The 24,651-nt window shown below is 32.7% G+C and overlaps 1 protein-coding gene across 6 annotated transcripts in view; it reads left to right on the plus strand.

The window, feature by feature from the left end:
- LOC129975875 (protein eva-1-like) overlaps nt 1–24,651 on the plus strand; it is a 584,415-nt gene that overhangs the window by 537,033 nt on the left and 22,731 nt on the right. For 5 of the 6 annotated variants that reach the window (XM_056089133.1, XM_056089131.1, XM_056089132.1 and 2 more), the window contains exon 7: nt 8,114–8,287. The exons of the other annotated variant lie outside the window; for it this stretch is intronic. In XM_056089133.1, coding sequence (XP_055945108.1) covers nt 8,114–8,287 — 174 coding nt within the window. The remainder of the gene's footprint in view (nt 1–8,113; nt 8,288–24,651) is intronic. 6 annotated transcript variants of the gene reach the window in all.

A 24,651-nucleotide genomic window follows, 5' to 3' on the forward strand; every position in this document is an offset into this window, starting at 1 on the left:
TAGCTATTTAATGATTATTCTTTATGAAAATGTGATTTTTTCGACACATTTGGAACCTTTTAAATTCTTCCCCTTTGTTATCTATGGTTGAGACACGTTTTCCTTGCATACAAATTTTTATACCAAATTTAGAACATTTCCTTATGTAATTGTATGCACTATGATATAATAATTCACTTTTCAGTAAAAAAAAAAGTTTTTTAACGAAGATCTGTTTTCTAGATAAAGCCACACGCTTTTCTTTCATAATATTTATTTTTTCTAGATTTAATTCCTTTCAAATTTTCATTTCATTTTCAGTGTTTTGAATTTTGTATGTACATAATAACGTTGTATTACATTTATTTTGGAATGAATTTTTTTTTACGCATCAACTTTTAATATTTTTTTTTTTATTTTCAGTTATAAATAAGTGACATTATTAATCGAAACAGAATTTTAAAATTGCAACTTGCAGGCGCACTTTAAAGAGCGTTGCAAAAATGTCATGCAAATTTAAGGATAAAAAATGAAAAAAAAAATTAGATCGAGGTCAAAATGAAACATTAAGTTTATTTTTTTCAGTAGTAAGTGAGTTGTGCTTCTTACGTTGAGACGCGTGTCTCTTTTTAATTTTGCACTTTTACAAAGCAATGAGGTATGCAAGTTTAAACCGGATAGAGAAAATCATTGCCCATTTTTTTTTTGTTTGAAGCTGGATGATCAGCTTTATTAACTTCCAAAATTAAATCTGTGCCAATTGATCTCCCCTCAGGGGCTTATCTACTATAGGTGAGTACGGATGTTCCAATTCCGAGGTTAACAGGGATCTTTAATCCCTTTATATTTACTCTCCCCTATTACTCCTGCAGTCTGCTTGATCCTTCCATCCCTTGACGGCAAGCGAGGGAGCTCTCCATGAGAAGCTGTTGCCGCTCTGTTTGATTCTTGCTTCTCATGGACAGCCAAAAACCCCACGTGTTTTTCGGGCGTAGTGACCCATTAGACGAGCGATGCACTGTGGTCCCCGATGTATCAATCGGCCGGTAGCTATCATTTCGAGTTGTTAGTCAGCTAGGGATCAAGCGATCCTTGGGCTTGGGGTTAAGGGTGATCACTGTCCCCGGGGTGACTCCCAGTGTATAGGTACCGATCAGCACTATAGAAAGCGCCGAGGCTGGGAATATCTGGAGCCGGTGGCTGCCATTCCTTGTTGGGCTCCGTGGTGGGTGGTGCCGTCGTGCTCGAATCCTTATCAATGTCACATGGGCGCCTCTAAAAAAATCTCCCTTCAGTGGGCATCACAAAAAACTCAATCTCAAATATAATCTTCCACATTTTGACCGTTATTTCTTTATTAAACGTGTTTCTGCGAATAACGGTTCATTTAATTCCGTTTCACCAGTGCTTGTACAGAAAACTAATACAGCAACAATTGGAGAAGTCGATTTTATCCGAAAGATGCGTTCTGGTGACATACTGGTAGGAGTAAGATCTAAAAAGCAAGCCCAGCAAGTTACGAAATTGAAAGCCTTAGTCAACTTTCTCGTTACTGATAGTTCTCATGAATCGCTAAATTTCTCCAAAGGAGTAATAACGTGTGGGGAATTGTTTAACGTTCCTCTAGAGGAGATCTCCGAGGAACTGAAACCCCAAAGAAAAACTTATGTACGCCAGATCACCATTCGGCAGGATGGACAACACCTACCTACCAAACATTACATACTTACCTTCCATAGACCAAAAATGCCTGAATTGCTTTATGCAGGATGCATAAAATTGCCTGTCCGCCAGTACATCCCCAATCCTTTAAGATGTTTCCAATACCAGCGTTTTGGCCAGGCTAATTGCCGCGGGACATTAACTTGCGCCCGCTGTGCTGAAAAAGGCCGCGACAGCTAGCAGTGTAACGCTGAAAAAAAATGTTTCAATGGCGGTGTGAATCATGCATCATTTTCTCGGTCCTATGAACAATGGAAAGTCTGAAAACAAATTACCTCTATTAAATTTCAAGAAGACATTACCTATCCTGAGGCGAGAAAAAAAATTCTAAATCAGACACCAAAACTTTGATTGAGCTATGCTTCTGTAGCTAAAACAACCTTCTGCGCAAATTGTTCTTACACAAATTATGCAAAATATGCTCCCCAACCCAAAAGTACTGAAAAGTCATCCGATTCTGAAATTGAAAATGAAATAAACACTACATCTCAAACTAGCAAACCAGCCACACCTAAAATTAATTAAGACTCTCAGAAGTCTTAAACTTGAGCTTTCAAAACGAGGAAACTCACCAAAAGATATCAGGTTAAACTTGAAAAAGTCGACATCACAAAATTTTGTCGCTTTGGGACTTGCGACCCAAGATAATATTCATAAGGACTTAGCGTTCATTTTTGACAAACCTAAAAGTCCCTATTCCATTTCCCTCCATCTGTCTGACGAGGAGGATGAGTTACGATGTTTCGCCAACCCTTGATAAGACTCGCACCGACATTCTTGATATTTCTAGTTTTTAACAGGTACTTTCATTTCCTGGAACTGTCGTGGTCTTCGGTCCAAATTTGTTGGTATTAAGCTTAATTTTAACCAATACCATCCCGCTTGTTTTTCTTTTCAGGACACTTTCCTGAAACATGACATTCCTATGAAAATTCGTAGTTATAACTGTGCTCGGAAAGATGCTAATACTAGAAATAATTCTTCCGGTGGTGTTTGCATCTTAACTTCCAACCTTTACCCAAACTCTCATTTAAATTTTCACACTTCTTTGCAAGCTGTGGCTGTTCAAGTCTACATGCTGACCCTTGTCAAAGTTTGCAGTATTTACTTGCCACCATGAACTTAAGTAGTTAATCCTTGCAGTATAAACTAACATGAACTTAATAATTTATTCCGCCAAAAACCCAAATCTTTCTTTCTACTTGGCGATTTTAATTCTCATAGTACTTTGTGGGGTTCGAAAAATTCAAATTCTCATGGGCGACAGATTGAACAGTTTAGCTCTGATAACTCCTTCTGTCTGCTCAATCATGATGAGAAAACCTATTTCCATGAACCCAACCGTATATTTCACAGTCTGGATCTGGATATTTGCTTTTCCGATCTCTTTCTGTTGCTCAGTTTACAATTGGGAGTGATCTCTATGATAGGGATCACTTTCCCTTAATGGTCTTCTATGCTGATAGAGACTTCTTGTTCCCCACGTTTCCTATTCCAGTGGGACTGCTAGATTGAACTGCTTTCATGCAACAGGCAGTAATTTCAGAGAATATGGTCATAAGAACTGATATTACAGAGGCAGTACAAAATGCAGTGGTCTGCTTAATTGACGCTGCGAACAATACCATCCCTAAAAGCTCACCGCGTCTGAGGAAATTCTCAAGACCGTGGTGGAATGAGGCTTGCTGCTACAGTCACTGAGAACAAAACAAAAAACAAAGAGTTGGAATGTTTTCCGCAGATATGTCACAACAGAGAATTTACTTTCTTTTAAACGTGCCAGAGATAATGCTCATCGTTTCCGTAGGCAAAGTCAGAGAGAGTCCTGGATTAAATTCAACTCCTCCATCACAGCCTTTACTTCTTCGAAACTATTCTGGAGGAAGGTTAAGGCGGTTAATGGAATTTACCAAGAATTTTCCATTGCAGTTCTGGAAACAGAAAATGGATTGGTATCTTCTCCTTTCGATATCGCGAATACTCTTGGACATTCATTTGCACGAGTTTCAAGTACTAATTCGTATAAGTCTTCGTTTGTAGCGATTAAGAAACGTGCAGAGCGTAAGTCTTTGTGTTTCATCACTCGAAACTCGCTTCCTTACAATACAGAATTTAGGATGTACGAACTACTAATAGCTTTATCGAAAGCTCATGACACCAGCTCCGGTTCTGATGGAAACACATATAATATGCTTCGCTATTTGTCTGCCACTTATCTTTATAATCTGTTAATTTTATTTAACCGTATTTGGAATGAATAGAAGCTAACATCACAATGGTATGAAACTATTGTGATTCCAATCCTGAAACCCGGCAAATATCCCTCTAATTCTCTGCACTGTTGACCGTCTGATATTTGAATTGGAGACAAAAAAAAAAAAAAAAACATGCATACCGCTGCTGAAGAGTGGTTTTCGTAGAGGACGAGTGGATTTTGATAGTATTTTCCTACTCGAAACTCAAATTGGCAATGCATTGGTCCGTCGAAATCATTTGGTCTCTGTCTTCTTCAATTTGGAAAAGGCGTATGACTGTGCCTGGCAGTTTGGCATTCTCTCTATACTTGAAAATTTTGGCTATGAAGGAAACTTGCCCATGTTTTTAAAACACTTTTTATTATTGCGTACATTTCGTGTCCGAGTTGGTAATTTATATTCTAATCATTTTATTCGGGCTGAGGGTGTTCCACAGGGAATCATCCTCAGTGTCACACTTTTTACTGTCCATTTTAGTCAGATACTTAACGTTTTATATCCACCTATCCAAGGCACATTGTTTGTGGATGACCTTCGGATATCTTGACAGGGGAACAAAATGCGTTTAATAGAGCGTCAACTGCAAGTTGTAGTTAACAAACTATTAGACTGGAACGATCAAAACGGGCATGCAATTTCTCCTGAGAAAAGTCGATGTGAACATTTTTGCAGGAAGAGTGGAATCCAGTTGGATCCTATAATCCATATCCAAAATTATCTAATACTTGTTGTTAATGAAATAAAATATTTGGGAATAATATTTGATGGTAAACTCACTTTCCTTCCGCATGTCTTAGATCTGTGGAAGAAGTTTGACAGATCTTTGAACATTCTCAAAGTACTTTCAAGAACCTCTTGGGGAAAAGACAGTAAATCTGTGTTTCCAATCTATGAAACAGTTATTCTAGCACGCATAGATTATGGATGTATGGTGTATGGTTCTGCAAGATCTTCCGTTTTACACAGATGGGATATCATATGCTACTGTGCTTTAAGAATTTGTTCAGGAGCATTTCGGACTTCACCAGTGGAGAGTCTTTACATTATCTTTCACCAAATGAAGTTAAATTTACGACGACAAAAAATATCTGTACACTATTACCTCCTAGCTATGTCTGTCCCGAAACACCCTTTGCCCTCGTTGATACTTCTTGTTCGTCTTCGGAGATTTTACATGGCTCCACTTTCTAACGTTCTTCCATTTTGTGAGAGTTAAATTACTCCTCAATGATCCGGAACTCCGTGATATGAGTATTCAGACACTTGATTTATTTTCATTTCATCCTTGGATATTCCTTTTTCCTTTATAAACCCTTTTCATGGATTTGAAAAGTCGCCAACGGCCCCTGTTATTTTTCAAAACCTTTTTAATTCTCATCGCTGTCAGTATGCAACGTATTTGCCTAATTTTACAGATGATTCCAAGACGGACGATCATGTTGGCTGTGGTATTGCTTTTCACACGGAAACATTCAGTTACACGCTGTATACTTTTCTTTTTTATCTTCTGAGTAGGTGGAAATTTTTTATGTTTTACAGAAAGTTTCTCTCTGCTCCGAAAGTAAATTTTGTGTTTATACTGACAGCATGAGTTCCTTAAAAACACTTTCCCATTTTCGCATTCGAATTCATCCCGTTCTCTTGGAAATCTTGGATCTTTCGAGGACTCTAAAAAATAGAAATTATGAAATATTATTCTGTTGGGTCCCGAATCATGTGGGAATAATTGTAAATGAGCTAGTGGATAACGCTGCAAAAACTGTGAATTTATTTATGAAGCGTGAAATTCTATTCTCCAACGCGAAGAAAATTTACTCAAGGCATATTTATTCACTATGGCAAAAATCATGGGACCAACAGATAAATAAGAAATTGCATTGTATTAAACCCTTTATTAAATCATGACCTTGTCTCCCAATGCCTGAGCTCGATGTCAAATTGACTTGGCATTGGCCATGCTCGTTTAACACACAAATATCTTTTAACTGGCGATCGAACTCCTTTCTGCTCGAAATGCCAGGTGATCTTAACAATTCGCATATTTTTATTGAATGTCCTAATTTTAATCTTCATCGTTCACTCTTTTTTAACTCCTCATCACTGGATATTCGTACGCTGGTAAATCCTCACAAAAACCTTTTAAAATTTTTAAAAGCAATTGGTTTTTACCATTTTGTCTAAATTTCCATTGAATGATCCAGAGTTTTATCATAGACTTTTACATCTTTTATTTTACTGAACGCTATTTTGAATTTTTCTACTTTTGTTTCGTATTGACCATATGCAGGCGCAGTATGGCCTTTTCTGGCTCTTGTGTTATTAAAACCAACAATCCAATCCAATCCTGTGCCAGTGAGTTCATCAGATTTAATTTAATTAATCATTTTTTTAAATCTTCACTATTGATAAACAATTTTACAGATTAAAACATTTTTAAGTGCTGAAAAATAATAATAAAAATAGTTTTACTAAAAGAAAAATACTAATATTTAAAATATCTTTATTAAGAACAAAATAGTTATGTTGTTCTCATGGTTTGATGTTCAATGACTGATTAATATTAAAATGCTTATGTTTATATCGCTTTAAAAAATTTCAGTGTTCCCTGTTAAGAAATAACCTTTTTTAAAGAAATTATTTTCAAGTTAGTATTAATAATTCGGAATTTCAGTTTAAATTTCTGATACAGTTCTCAACTGATTAGATCTCTTTCTCTTTCTGATACAGTTCTCAACTGATTAGATCTTTCTCTCTCTCTTGATTCAAGCATAACTATTTGTAGTTGGGAAAATTCGTCTTTTTTTTCTGTTGTTTACCTCTGCAGATTCTATATATTTTGATGCATTTTTTTCATTAATACAATTATTATTTTCAATTTCCCTGCACCATTCGTACGGATATATTTCGTAAAGCTTTCTTTTGAGAAATGCTGTACCCGGTAAACTCTGCTAATATACTGTATTTTGAACAGCTTTGTCACGAAATTTTCTAACGTATCAAGTGCTCAAGGAGATTTAGTTTTGGAATCCTTTTAGTTTGTGTATGTACTGATGCTAATACAGGGTGAAGCAATGCTTAGCTAAACGCAAGATGAAGAAAATTCATGATAATCACATTATTGCAAAACCACCCAAAAGAAGTGAATGAAATTCTTCTCATTATAACGTCAGATGAAAGTCACTCTAATAATCATCATAGAAATATAAAGCCTCGAATATTTTTACATATTCAGTAGAGCTTCACTTAATGAGCATAATTTGTCATCCAATCTTATTCATAATGCTAAACACTCTTTAAATGAAATAATTTTTCCCACAAAAATCCATGAAAAATAGGACAAATTTCGAAAAAAATAAATACTCAAGCAAATTTATAATTATATAATTTATTATTTATAATGCATACTTTTTTTTCACAAGAAAATGGTCTCACGACATTTGTCTCTGCCAACGCTTCAAAATTTGACGAAAATGAGACACATCACTGTGGTTAATTAAATTTGTAGTGAGCTTAGCTAGTACCTTTCCAAGGTGATTCATTTCAACGTACTATGAAATAATTTCTCATTCTTTCAGCTTCTCTCTTTTAGAGGATTTTTTCTTTGTTCCCATTAATTTGCGAAATATTGCACAGTAAGCGAATTATTCTTTATATTTTGTTTTGTTCATTTTGTGAATCACTCATTCTGAGAAGTACTCGATAAGTGAAGCTTGACTGTATATGTGTGTGTGTGTGTGTCATTTGAAAACAATTTGATTGAAATCAGTGCAACCGATGTGCCTAATAATATATCTATTTCTAAATAGAACATTGATAAAAAAATAATAAAGCACTAAAAAAATTAAAAGCTGCAAAGTACTTGTAATTTCTTTCAGGTTCTAAATTTTTAAATCCGCTTGTTATGATTTTTTTTTAAATGACTGCCTTTTCGTAACATTTTATAATGTAATGTTAATATTAAGTTTGTAAATATTAACATAATTTAATAGAGTCCTGGAATATTAAGATTCTGTACTGTACAAATTCATGTATTATTGAATTTATTTTCCTCAAAATTACGAATTTTTTATTACATCTTGGATAATATCTCTGATCCCTTCCTGGGGGCTGACAGTGTGTCTGATAGCTGTGAAAGATCGTTTGGTTGTCGTTTTCAGAGTCAGGAGGAGGGGTGACGAAGGGGGACGTGCAGCAGACGACAGTGAAGACGGACATGCAGAGTGACGAAAACTCCGGGGAGGAGGGGGATGCCAACAGCACCACTCTGGAGGGTGACCAGAAAGTGATCGGCTTCCTCACCGAATGGGTATCCGCCTACAACTTCATCAAAGGTGACCCTCTTCTTATTTATGGCTTCCGACTAACCGCTCAGCATGACCTGAAGCATGATAATGTGTAACTTACTCAAATCACTTGCTTTGTTTACACGATCCATGTTCTGCTTACTAATTGATGATGATCACTAGTTACTCACACACTCACAATTTCGTGCCCAACTAACAGTTTTCAAAAAAATTATTCACTCCACAATCATTTTAACTATTGCACTAACACTATATTAAAAACTAATCAATTTATTCCAGTGTGATTTTATTTGCTCTTTAGCTTGGAAATACAGCAACAGTATGCTGAAAACTAATATATCCATTGTCACAAAAAGTTTAGAAGTTTCATTATTATTATTAAAAGTTATTTTTTGATTCAATAGGTTGACAATATAGAAGACGGAAAAGACCACTTTTCACCTCAAACCAGTAATTCTCAATTTTCCTTTTTAATAATTCTACAGTATTTTCGACAGAAAAAAAATAGTAACTTTGTGTTTGTAGGTACATTGTGTTCATTTTTATAGACTTATCATTTTGTTTAATAAAAAAAATATTGTACCTTTGTAGGTTAATATTTTTGCTTTTGATATTTTCGTAGCACCAATTAATGTTTTTAAAAAATTAATTTTGCTTCTTTGGCAATGACAAAAAAATTATATGACTTAAGAAATTTTAGCTAACAAATAATTGATTTGATAAAAAATGATATTTACATCTTGATGCTAAACAACGGGTTATTAGGAACCGAGATTTTAAATTTGAAATGTGGTTTGCCGCTAAGCTAGAAACATTTGCTTATGTGTATGCGTGGCAATAAATATGGATTTCGTTTAGTTAATGTTACACTAAGAGAAGCTAATTTAAATCTATTGTAGATTTAAGCAGCAGTAGAACTTACACTTTCGAATGATAGTCCGATGACAAGAATGGCATCCAGTCTCGAAATTAAATCCATACAAGCAAAAAGGTTTTGATATTTCGAAAGATTTAACATGCATAGTGGGTATTTGATATATTCTGGATTCTAACCTACCAGTCTCTGGAAATAATCTGCTACCTATCCAGATTTGAAACCGCAAGTGTGACCAAATATTTAACCATAACATCAAATTTTTCGTAGTACAGATAGTTTAGGAATGCGTCTTAGCATATACTTTATTAAATTCAATTTCCAGCTTGTAACTATTTAATCAGGGAGCCAATATTTAAGACAAATTTATGAAGCATAGAAATGAGAACTACACGAGTGACTTGGCTTCCATAAAATGCAGGGGGATTCAAATTGAAGAATTCCTGTTTTTGACACTCTGGAAAGAGAACTAGTCGACGTAATGCCTTCATATTTGGAGAATATAAATTAAAAGCCATTGGAAATTGATTAGTACAATAAAAAAATAGTTCAAAAATGGCAGCTAGGTGAAATATGGAGCTGCAATCGGTTTGATGTAATGAATATGAAACATGACACCAACAATAGACAAAATACGAGGTATCTGTAACAAACTCCATTATTGCAATATTAACGAACATATTTCTCTAGCTAGATAAAAATTCGAAAATTCGACATTGTGAGCTGCACTGGATACAAAATTTACATAACCGGAGAACAAAAAGTAGTGCGTAATAAATAAAAAGTTGGGTGTGCAAGTACCGAATATTTTTAGGCCACGACGATGGTTCTCGCTTTGCCGGAGCGTGCGTTGCTACTAAATTTATTTTACAACGCTGCCAAAGCACTTCCTTGATACCGAGGGCAGAAATCTTTGTGTACGGGTTCAATAAAACCTTGCGATCTGCGTCGAATGGTCAGACGTTTCGAGGAAGCACGCACTTTGCTGTAAAAGCAATCAGTGGACGTAAAACACGGATACCGGAGATGTTTGAAGACGTCACAGCCTCTGTCGTTGAGCAAGCCAAATCGAACAAGGCAGTGACATCTAGTGCTTGGGCAGTATCTTGGCAACTGGAGTTGCCATACACTACAGTTTGGAGGTGCATGCGGAAAGCACTCGAAGCCTATCCGTATAAGATTCATGGCTTGCAAGAGTTAAAACCAACCGATACCAATGTGAGTGAAACGTTCGCTTCAACTTCCTTGGTACGGATGGAAGGGGAACAGAATTAGCCGTTGAACATTCTATGGAACGATGAGGCTCACTTTCCCATGTGCGACAAAGTGAACACCCAAAATTGTCATATTTGGTACACGGCGAATTATCACCAGTTTCAACAAATGGTCTTGCATTCACCACATGTTACTGTTTGGATCGGCTTCACTGCGGCCTTTTTGATTGGGCCATTTTTGGATTTTTCTTTGAGTAAATCCCTCCGAAGGGACCAATAACTTGTTCCTTAACCGTAGCACATTATTGGGATATGTTTCAAACTTTGGTCATTCCAGAACTCCAGCAGCGTAGATGCCTCACTACAACAATATTAAAACAAGATGATGCTCCTCCTCATATAGCACAAGTGGTTCAGCAATTGCTGCGATGTTATTTTACTGAGGATCGCATTATCAGTCGTGCATCCCCTTGAAGATGACCTCCACGTTCACAGGACCTAACCCCTTGTAATTTCTATATTTGGATTTATCCCAAAGATAAAGTTTATCGAGGAAATAGAGAGGATTTTAAGAATCAGATCCGTTTGAACGTACTCAACATCGAACCCAATCTATTATATGCCACTCTGAATCATGTTATAAACAGTGCAACATGTTAGCTCTGAACCCAGATGAAAACCATCGGTAAAACTTTTGTTTGCTGTTTTTGCTATCTTTCGATTGTTACTATCATTTGAAATTTATGTAATAACGAAAGTTTGTCTTGTGTAGTAAAGTTTATTACATTTTTAATTCGTATTCTATCCTTTATTGTTGGTGTCACGTTTCATATTCATTAGTTTAAATTGATCGCTGCGCCGAATTTGACCTAGTGGCCTTTTTTAACTAATTTTTTTATTGCACCAATTAATTTCCCATGACCTGAAATGTATATCTTCCAATTATGAAATCGTTAAGTCGACTGGTTCTCTGGCCAGGTGGTTCGAAAAAGGGATACTTTATTTTAAATCACTCTGTACAATATTTTTAAAGAAACTTGGAAAGAATTAGAGAGCTGCAAAACAATCTAGAAACAGGATAGGTTTGATATTTTCTGTACAAACTTTGACTTAGGAAAAAGAGAATTTATTCAATGTTAGAAAATAGAATATTTTCTGATGTACAAAATTAAATTGTAAAAAATAATTCTCGTACGCATTTTGAAATACAAATCAGCCAAAAAAGTTTCATATTACAAATTAATTGGAACAGTAGCTATCATAATTATTTGAAAGTGTTTAATCGATGAGTAATGGAATAAATAAGTAATTTCTTTCCTTTATGTATGACAATTTATCTATCACACAGTAATTCTTCCATATAGAGTATCTATGACAGATAAGCATACTTCTTTCTTTTTCTAAACATAATATTTGAAGAAAATAATGAAACTTTGATACGTTCTGATTCTATCTGTCGGCGTTATCGGAAGTGCCTCTTCAATAATAGCTCCACAATTTCAGCACTACCGATAAATGAGATAAATCATCACAATTGTCATTACTTCGAGCATAGGGTTTTAAGATTCTTTGATTTTTCTTTAAGAAATTCGTAGATTCAAAACAAAAACAATCATATTTTAAGTTTCAAAAGGAATTTCATAAGACCGGGATAAGTTTGTTTGATAGAATCATTTTTCTCTTGATTTCTCTCAATTAAAAATGATCAATTTTAAATTTTAGTACTCTTTTTGTCGTGGTGATAAATTGTCACAGATATATCAGTTCCCAAAATAATGATTATTATAATAAATATAAAAACTGACAATGCAGGATTTTCTGATATTATATTCGTATACTTATAAAGTTTTTATTGGGCATTAAAAGGAATAAAAGATTGAATAGTACCGCAAATAACTTTTAACTGATAAAAACGTCCATATGTGTAAGTATATGTTGGCGTAAATTGATTGAGACAAAAATGAAAATAAATATAATTGATTTTTGTTTGGAAGTAAGTTTACATCACAGCTTGTTACAAACAGTAAAATACAAAGGAAAACTGATGAAAATGAGTTGGAATAACCTCAAAAATCGCTACTCAAACAATTAAAGGAATTTCGAGCCTTTCAGAGGATCTTAGGCTTGCGATAGATGCCAAATTTAACATTAGTAAATCTTGTAAAGTGAAAATGCAATTGGGCATAAACTGCCTTTCCTCTTCTCTAGAATCACAATACCTGCCTTCTCTCCGCTCTTTTTCGCTTTGTTGTTCACTGATTTAACAAAATGGTTTCTGCATAGTATGTATCTTAGATCTTGATGTCTATTCACAATCCTCCACATTTATCAGATCAGTAATCAAATACTCAGTAGATCAATTAATGAGAGGAATTACATTAACAATTACGAAACAAAAATTTAATTTCACGAAAATAAATTCTTTTCTTCTATATATATATATATATATATATATATATATATATATATATATATATATATATATATATATATATATATATATATACATATTTTATATATATATATATATATATATATATATATATATATATATATATATATAATATAAATCGAAAATTTTCCTAAACTCATCTCCAAACATTGAAAATCGTCAATGCCTTCCCTTTTTTTCCAGTAAGAGCCATTTCACAGATTCAGAAGCTGGATAATCGACCGCTTATGGGTAAAAAACTACATTTCTAATTTATGAATTAGAAACAACTTTCAAATTTTTTTTTATCAATTTAAAATAATGTTTTCAAAAATGTTCATGTGCTAAAGTAAAACTAAGGTTTCACTTTAGTATATTTCAGGCCTATGTACAGATTTAATTTTTTCAGCAGATACTAGCGATGAATTTAATAAAAAAAAGCCTCGAATAAATATATTTAAGAAATCATTAACTATTTGAAATATTCCAGTCTTTGTAGTGTTAAGTAAAATACAATTTATGATGCATTGGCACCAAATAACGTAAGAAAAATTAGATGGCTTTTTTTAATTCGTAAGAATAGAAATATTCCTTACTTGCAAATGTAAAATGAAGCGTCATTTCAAAAAACGAATTGTTCAAAACAAGCACGGAATTTACCCTAATCATCTCTTTTTACAAATTCTTGATTGCGCGGTAAATCTTTTTTTTTTTTTTTTTTTTTTTTGAAATAAGCATTTTTAAAAGTTTCCATTAAAAAAAATGGAAATTAAATTCAAGAGAACACAAATGAAGTCCATTAAAATCTTCTCTTAACATTAAATTTTCTTCAATCAGTATAATATTAAAGGAATGAAATGTACCTTTGGAATAAATAAGCATTTCTGCTGTTTATTTATAGAAATAATCTTTATGAATAGGATAATTTCATACATTAATTCCAAGCATGTTTTATTATAATCTTTTATCAAAGAAAACACATTTACTACCAATTTGCAAAAAATTTGTATTAAAATAAACGGAATCCCCTTTAATGAGAGCTCAATAATTAATTTACTAAACGTTAGAGATATGCATATAATTTTCATTAAAATTTGTTTTAAATGAAGTAAACAATTGCATTTTATGTTCTTTAAGCATGCTAATGCAGAAAAATATTACAAAACTTCTATGCAATGCTGTCCTAGAATAGTACTGTCTGCTATATTTAGTAGAAAAATTTTGATGTGCTAATGTATAAAATAAAAAAAAAAAGTCGAACTAAAACTGATAGATTTATAGATATTTCAAGATTTATATATATATATATATAATGTTAGCATTTTTTGTTGCTTTTTTTAATTTAAATATTCAGCAGAAAACATACATTTATCTTATATGTAAAATAATGGCAAAAAATGATGCAGCATGTGCTCTAAGAATTATACTGAAAGAATTAAATTATTTCAGAAGGCAGAGTTAAATATAATTGAAAATATAATTTTAATATAGATTTATGAATATAAAGTAAAAGCCATCATACCATAATAAATTCTCGAAACCATTTCCTTCAACTGAAATACCAAAGCGCGTTATTAAAAACATTTTTTTTTTCTTTTTTTTTGCACTTATGCAATATGGTTGGTGCATCAGAATTGCACGGTATAATGGTATGTTTTTCAAATCAGTTCTCTTTGAGATATTTTTTTCTTAGACTTTAGAGTAATCTTTTAGACTTAATCCGTGTAATTTTAGAGACAACTCACAAGGTCTTACTTATGCATTGATTTTAATTCGAAATGAATTATTCAAAAAAGCACGCTGCTGAAAATGATTGTTAACCGGTCCCTGTCAAATCGCACAGCGAAGTACACTACTGAAATTTATCAAACAATGGCACAAATAAAATACTTGTAAATATTTAGCGGATATAAATGCATCATCGAATAAAAATTGCAGATTTGAAAGTACTCTTTCATATTCCCCCCACCATATGTCACAAATCAAAGCATTTGTTGATATTTGATCGTAAGTTGGTTTTTCTAGTACCCAAAAGTGACTATTGCTGCATTTTACATTTTAATTCATGAATATTTTATCATGCTTATATTTCTCATGCATCTCATGCAAATTTCTCACGCATGCAAATAAATGTTAAGCTGATAATAATCAAATTATATTAGATTGCATTTTTTTTCTTTTTTGTAATCTTCCATCTGGACCTCCACCAGACCTCCACCTTTCGTGTTCCTGCATGGGTGGTGAGAATCAGCCAACATACCGGAAGACTCTCATCCTCAGTTACGAGGTGCCCCTCCCCGCGGGACTGTCACCTGAGGAATGAGTTACGACATTTAATAGCTAACAGGCTGAGGGTTTACAGGTGTAATTTAACAATATTCGAAGTTATTTTAACATCAAATAAGAGTTGGAATAAGAGTTGTTAATTTACTTTTCTTACTGGGCTCGTCGTAGGCGGTATCATCGAGACCTGACTTTATTTCAAACTCGGCATGGTTCTTCTAACCTTTTCTCTGGTCTGGAAAGTTTAAGATTAGAAAACTATGAAATTAATTTTATTAATAAATATGGAATACTATTGATCTTGTTGGTAGCCTATACTTATAAATAAAGCTCAATGTGTGTGTGTGTGTGTGTGAGTGTTGGCTCTCTGCAGGCCAGGTCATTTGACCTACAGCTACCAAATTTGGTACATGTATACCTTAGAGGTCGGGAATGTGCACCTGGGGTCCCTTTTTTTAAATTTTTAATTAGAATTTTAATTATTAATTAAAAACTAACTTTCCCGCCAAAAAAATCTTCCATTTTCCCCCACCGCCAACTTTTTTGCCAAAAAAATCTTCCATTTTCCCCCACCGCCAACTTTCTTGCCAAAAAAAATCTTCCATTTTCTCCACCGCCAAATGAGTAAGCGTTCAGTTTTTTTTTTCTCCCAACAGTAATGAGGTTAGGGTTAATATTTTTTGGCCGATTATTTGAAACGATTCTGTTTGTTTTCTTAATGTTTTATGCATTTAAAATTAAACATTGTTAATTAATTCATGTTTCAGATTCATTCTGAAGTACTTTTGAATTAAAATAACACTGAATAAAGGAAATTAAAAATGTCTAATCTGCATAGCGTTACCCCAAATGGCGTAGAAAAATTCACGCATTTGCTTACCGTAACTGGAGAAGAAAATTCACGCATGCGCATTGTGTTCTGATTGTTGTCATGACAACCATTATCAACGGATGATTTAAATTATTTTTAGGTTAGTTGCATGCTTTTGTAAGTAAATTGTATTTATGTTAGTTACATATTTTTTGTATATACTTATAGTTTTAAGTACATCGTTTTTTATGTAGCTTTTTTTAACCTGTTTTCAATGATTTAAATTATTTTTAGGTTAGTTGCATGCTTTTGTAATTAAATTTTATTTATGTTAGTTATATATATTTTTTATATGCTTATAATTTTAAGTACATCGTTTTTTAAGTAGTTTTTTTTAAACTGTTTTCGACCGATTATTTTAAATGATTCATTTTATTTTCTTAGTGTTTGATGCATTTAAAATTAAACATTGTTAATGAATCTATCTGTTCATGATGAATCTGAGAAAATTTTTTTGACAAATTCTTGAGATATTACATAAATTAAGAAAGATATTCTTTAGTGCCCATAAAGTTTAAACGCTCAGTGACTCTGTTATCAGTAATCATATTATTTAAAAAATGCTTTGTTTCAGTAAAAAATATTATTATATTAATTGCAGATTAATCATTTACACTTTAATTTAAAGCATTAATTCTACGAGAGTTAACAGAAAATTAGAGAGATACATATTACGTTATGACTGAAGGCCTTTATAATATTATGAGTGAATTATATGACTCTCAAAATTTGAAGTTTTAAAATATTTTGATGAAGAATCTATTAAAGTTGGAATTGCGTAAAATATTACCGGAGTTTCACCTCCTGCTTGGCGCAATTTTTAAAAATAGCCAACAACGGTCTTGCGAAATGTTCAAAAGCAAAGGAGCAGATGTCTAATTATAGTGCATAATAAAGATTGCCAGCTTGGTGCGTTATCGCAACTTGGCGAAGAAGGGGGTTAAACACCGGTTCAACGTATTTAATTATTAAAATTTAAACGAACATTAAGATTGGCGAATCAGCTGGTCACCAAAGGCGGCTAATTATATAATAAAATCCAAACCTGTTGTTTTTACAAGATTTTGTAATTCACAAGTGGGAATACTAGAATCGATGGTGAGCAAAGGAGACCAAATAATAAATATTTCCTTATTGAAACTTTATCTATTTTGAATGCGAAATTCGTCCGGTTTTCTAAAACACTTTTCAATATTCCATTATCCTTCTATCTTCGCAAAACTCCCGAAAATGAATTATTCAATATATACTAAACTGAGATTCTTTATGAATGGCACATGAACGTAAAAAGGAATAGGATATCGTCTGGCACAAAAGCTTATTCTTAAACTTATTTAATTTAATTCAATTTCTAAAATCCCATCATTTGTACTTTCGTGTATTTCATTATATTATCATTCCAATGAGTTGCTGTCAATAACCGAATGAGGTCATTTCAAAAAAGTTGTTTTAAGCCATAAATCTGTTCTAAATGCGCATAAGTTGGACTCTTTGCGACTTGTGGTATCGTTGAGCAATGTAGCTGCCGCATAAATTCAAAATCATTAATTTTTTTAAAAAAAGCAACAACAAAAAAATATTAACCAATCTTCACGTTAATGGTTTTACCTTCATTCTGAATTCATTGTTTTGATAATCATTTTACTTGTACTTGATTACAACAAACTGCAAGGGTGAAATTTTTAAAAAAAAATTGTTTTATCGACTATTTAGTGTTTTTTTTTAAAATAGAGATCAATGATTTGTCTGTATATTATTCAATACATGTCTTTATTTCTTAAAAAAAATTTATTTAAGGACATCCATCATTTCGAGTTTTTCTTCAAGGAAGTTATTTATTTCTTGCTAATACAATGTATACAATTTTGTTCCGTATGTTAAACTATTTCTTGTGTAAGCAATTCATTTATTTTTATTTTATTATAAAAACTAGATTAGTGTATAGGAATTTGTTTTATTTCTTTAACTCTATACGCAATGGTTTATTGATAAAATCACCTCAAATAAATAAATCTAAATTTGAGATTGCGTTTGCATGCTGCAGTGCGCTAAGCTATGGCACTTACATGTTCAAATGGAAGAATATTCCCTTGGTTTTAAATGAAATAATGATGAACGTGCTATTTTGCACTGGGCGTGATTTCGGTCAATAAGTTACAATGCTGAATGTGTCGGAAAATCGGCACTGCTCTCTGTATTTATTTATTGCTGATTGTTGCTTGTCGGATCATTATTTGTCTCAACACTTTGGGATCTTCAGAGATGATCCTGTATTTCACTTGGCACCTTCTTTTCCCGCAAGTCTCGTTGGGTTTCCTCATCTGATGGGTTTTGTGTTGTTGAGCTGACAACTCAGCAATAACCCAAATTTCACTCAATGCAAAATTTCAATCGAGTGCAAAAATTCAAAACTTCTTCCCTATCTGTCCTTCACCTATTAGAGTACCGATATCCATCTCAAAATTTTCGATTATATAAAATCTATCCCATGTGTGTGGTGAAAACTTAACAATAAGACAAAGCACATCAAAGGGCGAAACATAGTATGACCCTGTGGGATCAGGAAAAGAAAAAACAAAGGGAAATACCAGATCTTCCTGAAGAACACAAAGTATCAAAACAAACAATAATCGATTTTTTGACCAGAACATACACTAAAAGTGCCAAAATGTAGTATGAAATAAATGAAAAATGGTTATTTCAAAGCATTTATTAAAACATCAAAAGAAATAGATAATATTTTTATATAATAAGATTATTGTTTATAATAACAGAACATTTATGAAGTCTAAGATATAATAAATTCATGAATGGATACAAGATATCTTAAATAATTCAAAAAAATATTCCTCAACTATCTGTAACATTTGCTCAGAATCAGTAGTTTAAGAAAAGCATCTGAGCAGCTTCAATTTGCATCCAATGAATAATTCAAAATTAGGATGTGACCGTTGATCGAGGTGTACATTTATAAAAAATCAGTGGGAGTGGTCTCCACAGAGCTTTCCCGCGCATTCTCTAATAAATTGAACGCGCATTTTATTGAACATCTCTAGAAAAACATTGTGGACCTTGAATAAGGGCAGAGAATGCCTTGCATGGTATTGGAATGCAATACTTTTAAATTATTACGATTATTTAATATTTGTAGTATTGCGATTATTAAATTATTTGTAGTTTTGAAGGATCAAATTTACATACTTGTGAAAGTACAGACTGTCAGACATTCAGTCTCTTGTTGAATTTTTCTCGTATTTTGACAAAAAACTACAAATTTAGTGTATATACCAAATTTCATGCTTCTAGCTCAAAGTGTTTTCGAGATATTTTTGTCACAGAAAAACAGATCTGTTTATCGAACTCTAGTAGGTTTAAAACGGGGATATATTTTAAAATCTTCAGTCTTATTATTATTTTTTTGTTGATAACAATACTTCCCCTGTGGTACGTATAGAAGAAAATAAAGTCACGCACACACAAATTATGTTCATGGGTTTAGAGCCGGAGATGGTCTCGACACGGAAAGAGTAATCGGTCTTTTCCTAGGAAAAGGAAGGAAGGAAGGTTGTGGAGTCGTACCTTTTACCTCATTACCAGGAGGGCTTCGGATACCAAGCCAGAAACCATCAAGCGAAGTCTAGCTCTCCTTCAATCACAATTGCAGCTCCAAAATTAGAATATATCGAAATTCAGTTTATTTATATTAACTGTTTTATTATATAATCCGTTTTAAGCAACACTAAGGCTATTTTGGGTCGGACCTCGTCATTTTGCATTAGAAGAAATACCTCAGAAATTAAATTTCGGACACATGTATTTTGAGTCAAAAAGGGGGTTTTTCTCCATTTTTCTCTTTCCCACACTAGTCATGCATGGTGAGAAGTCCTCACACGACAAGAAAAAAATGTCCTCCATCTCCAGACTCTACATTCATTTTTAATTTTTACACATCGATGGTCAATAAAGGTTTTCTTCAGAAAAAAAAATTCTCGAGATCCAACATCAGCACTTGAAAAATACATAGCCTTTGAAATGACCACCTATTCGATAGGAGTTCCATTCGAAGCCTATGACGCACTAAAGGGCTCAAAAATATTCAAAAATATATAAAATATAAGTTCATCACTGCTTATCAAATTTCATCCGCTGAAAATGGGATCCGATCACAAACAGACACACACTACCAACTTTGAAGAAAAGTTTTTCTAAACACAAGAGCATGCATTTCCATTCACGAAATAAAAATAAGAACTTCAGAGAAACATAAATAGGAGTAATACACATTCTCTTTAAGCAACAGACGCGTAATAATATGCTTAGTCTTACTAAATTCGTAAGAAAAGAATTAATTAAAAAAATATTTTAAATCAGATCTAACAATATTGATGCATTAATTAACCCGCGCATTAAAATTTAGGCAAAAAAAACCTTCAGTCAAGTCATTTATGATCCCAGATTAATATTCTGTGAGAAATGCTAGAAATAATTGCTTAATAACATTTTAAATCAAAATATATTTTAAAATCCATTTATATTAGAATATTAATTAAGAAGTCCTAATTAAACTGAGCATAATTGGTATCATTTGTTGAACGAAAATCATTTTTGGAATATCAGAAACGTAGTTTTCAACACAATATACTTATAGTCACTCACAACCTAAATTTGCGAAACGCATACATTAAAGGACATTTTAAGAAAACTGACCAGCTTGACATAAAGGAAAACGAATACCGAAATTAAAAGTAACTGAAGGTAAATACTCGTTGAAGCATGACTTATGTGAGCCTGCAATTGTACTTTTATTTGTTATGATAATTTAAAGAGAACACATCTGCATGAACAACTGAAAAGTTCACACCAATGGATGCAATTATTTCTAATCTGTCTTGCTATATATTTGCATAAATTGGAGCAAGCCAACCCTATTCAATCCAATGAAAATGCAGCTTAATCCCAGAATGCGAATTTCTTAAAATATCCTAGTGTTTCAAATAGCACCTTTTCCAGGAAACAATCAAATCTTCGGCTTCTGTAAATCTACCGTTAAAATCAATATGAAACAACTTTTTTTATCCCGAAATAGGTTAGGTCATAGGCCACGGCCCTAATTAAACTCTGGATGATATGTCATTTGTCCATCGCTCACTACAGCCATCTACTTATAAAATAGATCAATACGAAACAGATTTTTCTTTTTCTTTTTTCTATTTGAAAAAAAAAAAAAGATTAGATTAAAAAAATATTGAAGAAAAAGAACTGATATTTAGGGAAAAAATTTGATGTGAATGTTTTACAACGAAATTGAAATTTGTAAAATGTTTCTTAGTCTCAAGTTAGTAAATGCTGTTTTTAACTCTTATTTTGCATATTTATAGCTGGGGGGGATTTATAAGCTGCATTGAAGAATTTTCATTCCATTACATAATTTTAAGCCTAAAATTCAATTTTTTACTCCTTTTCTTTTTAAATGTGCAACTGCATTGGAATATGAAATAGTATTTTAGTGTATACTATACGTTTGGTAAGTTGAATGAAAGATCACTTTTGAACCATGAAACTTCTGAAATGAATCTTCAAATTTAAAGTCCCGATCTGATTTGCAGTCACGAATACAGGTGCAGATAAAAACATTTATAGTTTTTTTTTCCCATCTCGCAAATGCATTAGCAGACCAGACAATTAAGATTTAGATTGCCATCTGAGTTTGAAATATTTAAATAAAATATTTCAAATGAAATATTATCGAATTAATTTAAAATTTAATTAAGTAATTTCTAAATGAATTAGACATCCTTACTGTTTGTCATTCATTGCTAGTCCACTTTCTTATTTTATTTTACTATCTACATGATTATTTGAAGACGATAAATTATTTTTTCCCATAAATAAATATTTTAATGGCATCGCAGGGGATTTTATCAAAGAGGATGAACTATGTCGAAATCCCAATACTCAGATGACGGAAGAAAAAATTATCAGGTTACTTTCTTAAGCTGGGATTATAAAAGAACAAAAGTAAAAAAGCATTTATAATAATTTCACTTCATTTAAAGAGAAGGTGTGTCGTTCAATCAGAATCACCTAGCATTGGATACAGCGACTGCACTTGCTTCCTATAGTAAAAAAAGAGCAAAACCGCACTTTATTTAATTTAAGATTACAGATTAGCTCTATGCGAGAAATGAAATTTTCATGGTATAGTAATACATCATATGTGCCGTTCTATTTAAAAAGCAAAATATTCTACTGGTGTGGAAATTGTATAGCTTGTAACGGGCAGTTTAATTTTTGGTAAGTTGAAATGTGAATCATTTAAATGATAAAATAACGTAAGTACTCAAATTTTGCTAATATAAATGAATATTCAAACCAAGCTTTTCTGAAAAAGTTAAAACGCTTTTTTATGAATTTCTCATTCGGTATTCGATATTTGCGCAACTTTTCAAGAAAGCACTGTTTCAGTTCAAAAAGACGTTTCCGTGTCTGCTAATTTGTTCAATTAGACACTCTCCCCTCGGGCTTATTATTCTAGCTTGGAGTGACAGCCTCACGTTCATCAGGCGCTCGCCCTCCATAATTACGCCGCCGAGTTCCCTCTACCTGTGACTGGCATTCGGACATTCGGTAATTGTTGAACGTTTGAATTATCCCTACTCCATGGACTCTATAATAAGCCGCGAGTGTTAGTTAAGTGCATTATGGCGATGATTGGGTGAGCACCGAGGTTGCTTGTCTTACGTATTTACTGGTGGCCGTGTAAATACAGCTCGTTCCGTGAAGCACTCTCCTCGTTAATGTCGAAGCTGCTGGCATTTTGTTTCTGTCTCCATCATAATTATAGTTTAAAGTAAATAAAAGAAAAAACGATATAATCATCATTGGGGTGATGGATAAATAAGAGCTTTCCACTTAAAAAAGTATTTATCAGAAAATATTGAACAAATCCTTGTTTCCCCGTGCAAAAGTAAGTTTTAAAATTTAATAGTTGCTTTCAGTTTCTAAAAGAGACGATGTTTTTCCACCCTATGAATGTTAATATTATTTCAGATTCTTTAAGAATCACTTGACTTCATTCAATTAGGACTTTTCATCCTCAATGAGATAGATGAATAGTGCGCAATAGCAGACTGGATTTGCAATCTTAGTTAACCTGTAGGAAATGAGATTATTTATTAATTGTAGAACGAGCTTAAGAGACGAGGAAAAAAACTTATCAGAAATGTATGGCTTTATCAGTGAAAGAAAAAAAAACTTAAAATACTGAACAAATTAACTTAGAAGTGAACACTGGTGCAATTTCAATTTTAAAAAAAATCACTGGAAAAATAACCGTTATTTTCCATGAAAAATAATTAATTTTAGATAATTCTTCTTTATTGTCACTATTTTTAACGAAAGAATCCCTGACATTAAAAAAAAAAACAATAGTAGAAGTCATTAGTATCCTATTTACGTGCTACAATTTATTTTATTTCTTCAAACAATTCCTTTCGCTCCTTCCTCTTTTTTAACCACTTTTTTTAAAAATATTTTCAATAAATTAGCTAGAGGGTAGATTGGAATGTAAGTTGTATTTGTTGATATCCATTTTTATTATGACTTCAAGAAAAATAATGGTTAATTTAGTGTAGGATAGGAGTTAGAATGGAAGAATAGAGTAGGCGTTTAAAATTTTCTGGAGAAAGGTACATTTTTGCTATATCCAGCCATTATGTAACTTTTGTACATAAAACTGCTAGAAAAATATCAAGTTTTGGGATGTTTTATAGTATTTCTATTAGGCAGATAAGTTCGCTGCTTTCATCTTGAAATGCTCAATTAATGAACTGTCAGGCTGAATTGTTTCGCTCCTTCCTTCCTTATAATGTTCGGATATGTTGTGGTTTTGTGGGGTTTTTATTAGTTTATATTATTTATGAACGTCCAATTTTAAAGCAACATTAGGGCTATTTTTGGATGGACCTCACAATTTTGAACCGTGGTCAGATGACGAAGACGACACCTGAACTAGCATTCCCTCTCTAAACTTCCACACCAATAGGAGAGCATTTGGCCCTGACGGAATTAACGTGCAATAGACCCGCTTACACGCCGGCTCTTCGGATCTCGAACTTGAAGATCTTCGGTTTCGAGGCCGAGGTCTTTCCCCCAGGCCAACGCGGCCCGGTGTGGATTTGGGGAGCTGTGAGTAGCATATACAAAGTAAATAATCTGAACAAGTATTGTAATGTCTTCAAATTCCTGGTCCTCTTAAGAAGACTGGAGACCTGATTTAATAGTACAAGAGGAACTAAATTAATATTGTGCCTAAATATAAATTGAAATCTTTTTAAATGAAATTAATGAAATTTATTTCATTTTACCACTGAAATTTAATTATTTATACCAATAGAAATAAAAATTTATGTAATTGGGCGTATTTATCCCCGGCATTAATTATAAAATCGTGATATGAATTTTTTAGCTTTTAAAAATCTCCTTTTACCAAAAGTTGGCAATTATTCACAATTGCACTTTTTAATCTTGACTCGAAGGAGGAATGGATAAAAAAAAAATTATGAGGTAATTTTTTTTATGTAGCCTTTTTTTTCACAAAAAAAAATCTATATATATATTCGATACTTTGAATGATCATTATTTCATGAAAGATAGCAGGTTATAAAATATTATTCTTTTTTAAAAAGTGTATGAGTAATATAATAGTCGCATTTATCG

This window comes from Argiope bruennichi, chromosome 7 (assembly GCF_947563725.1).
Source record: "Argiope bruennichi chromosome 7, qqArgBrue1.1, whole genome shotgun sequence".
Classification (NCBI taxonomy): Eukaryota; Metazoa; Arthropoda; class Arachnida; order Araneae; family Araneidae; genus Argiope; species Argiope bruennichi.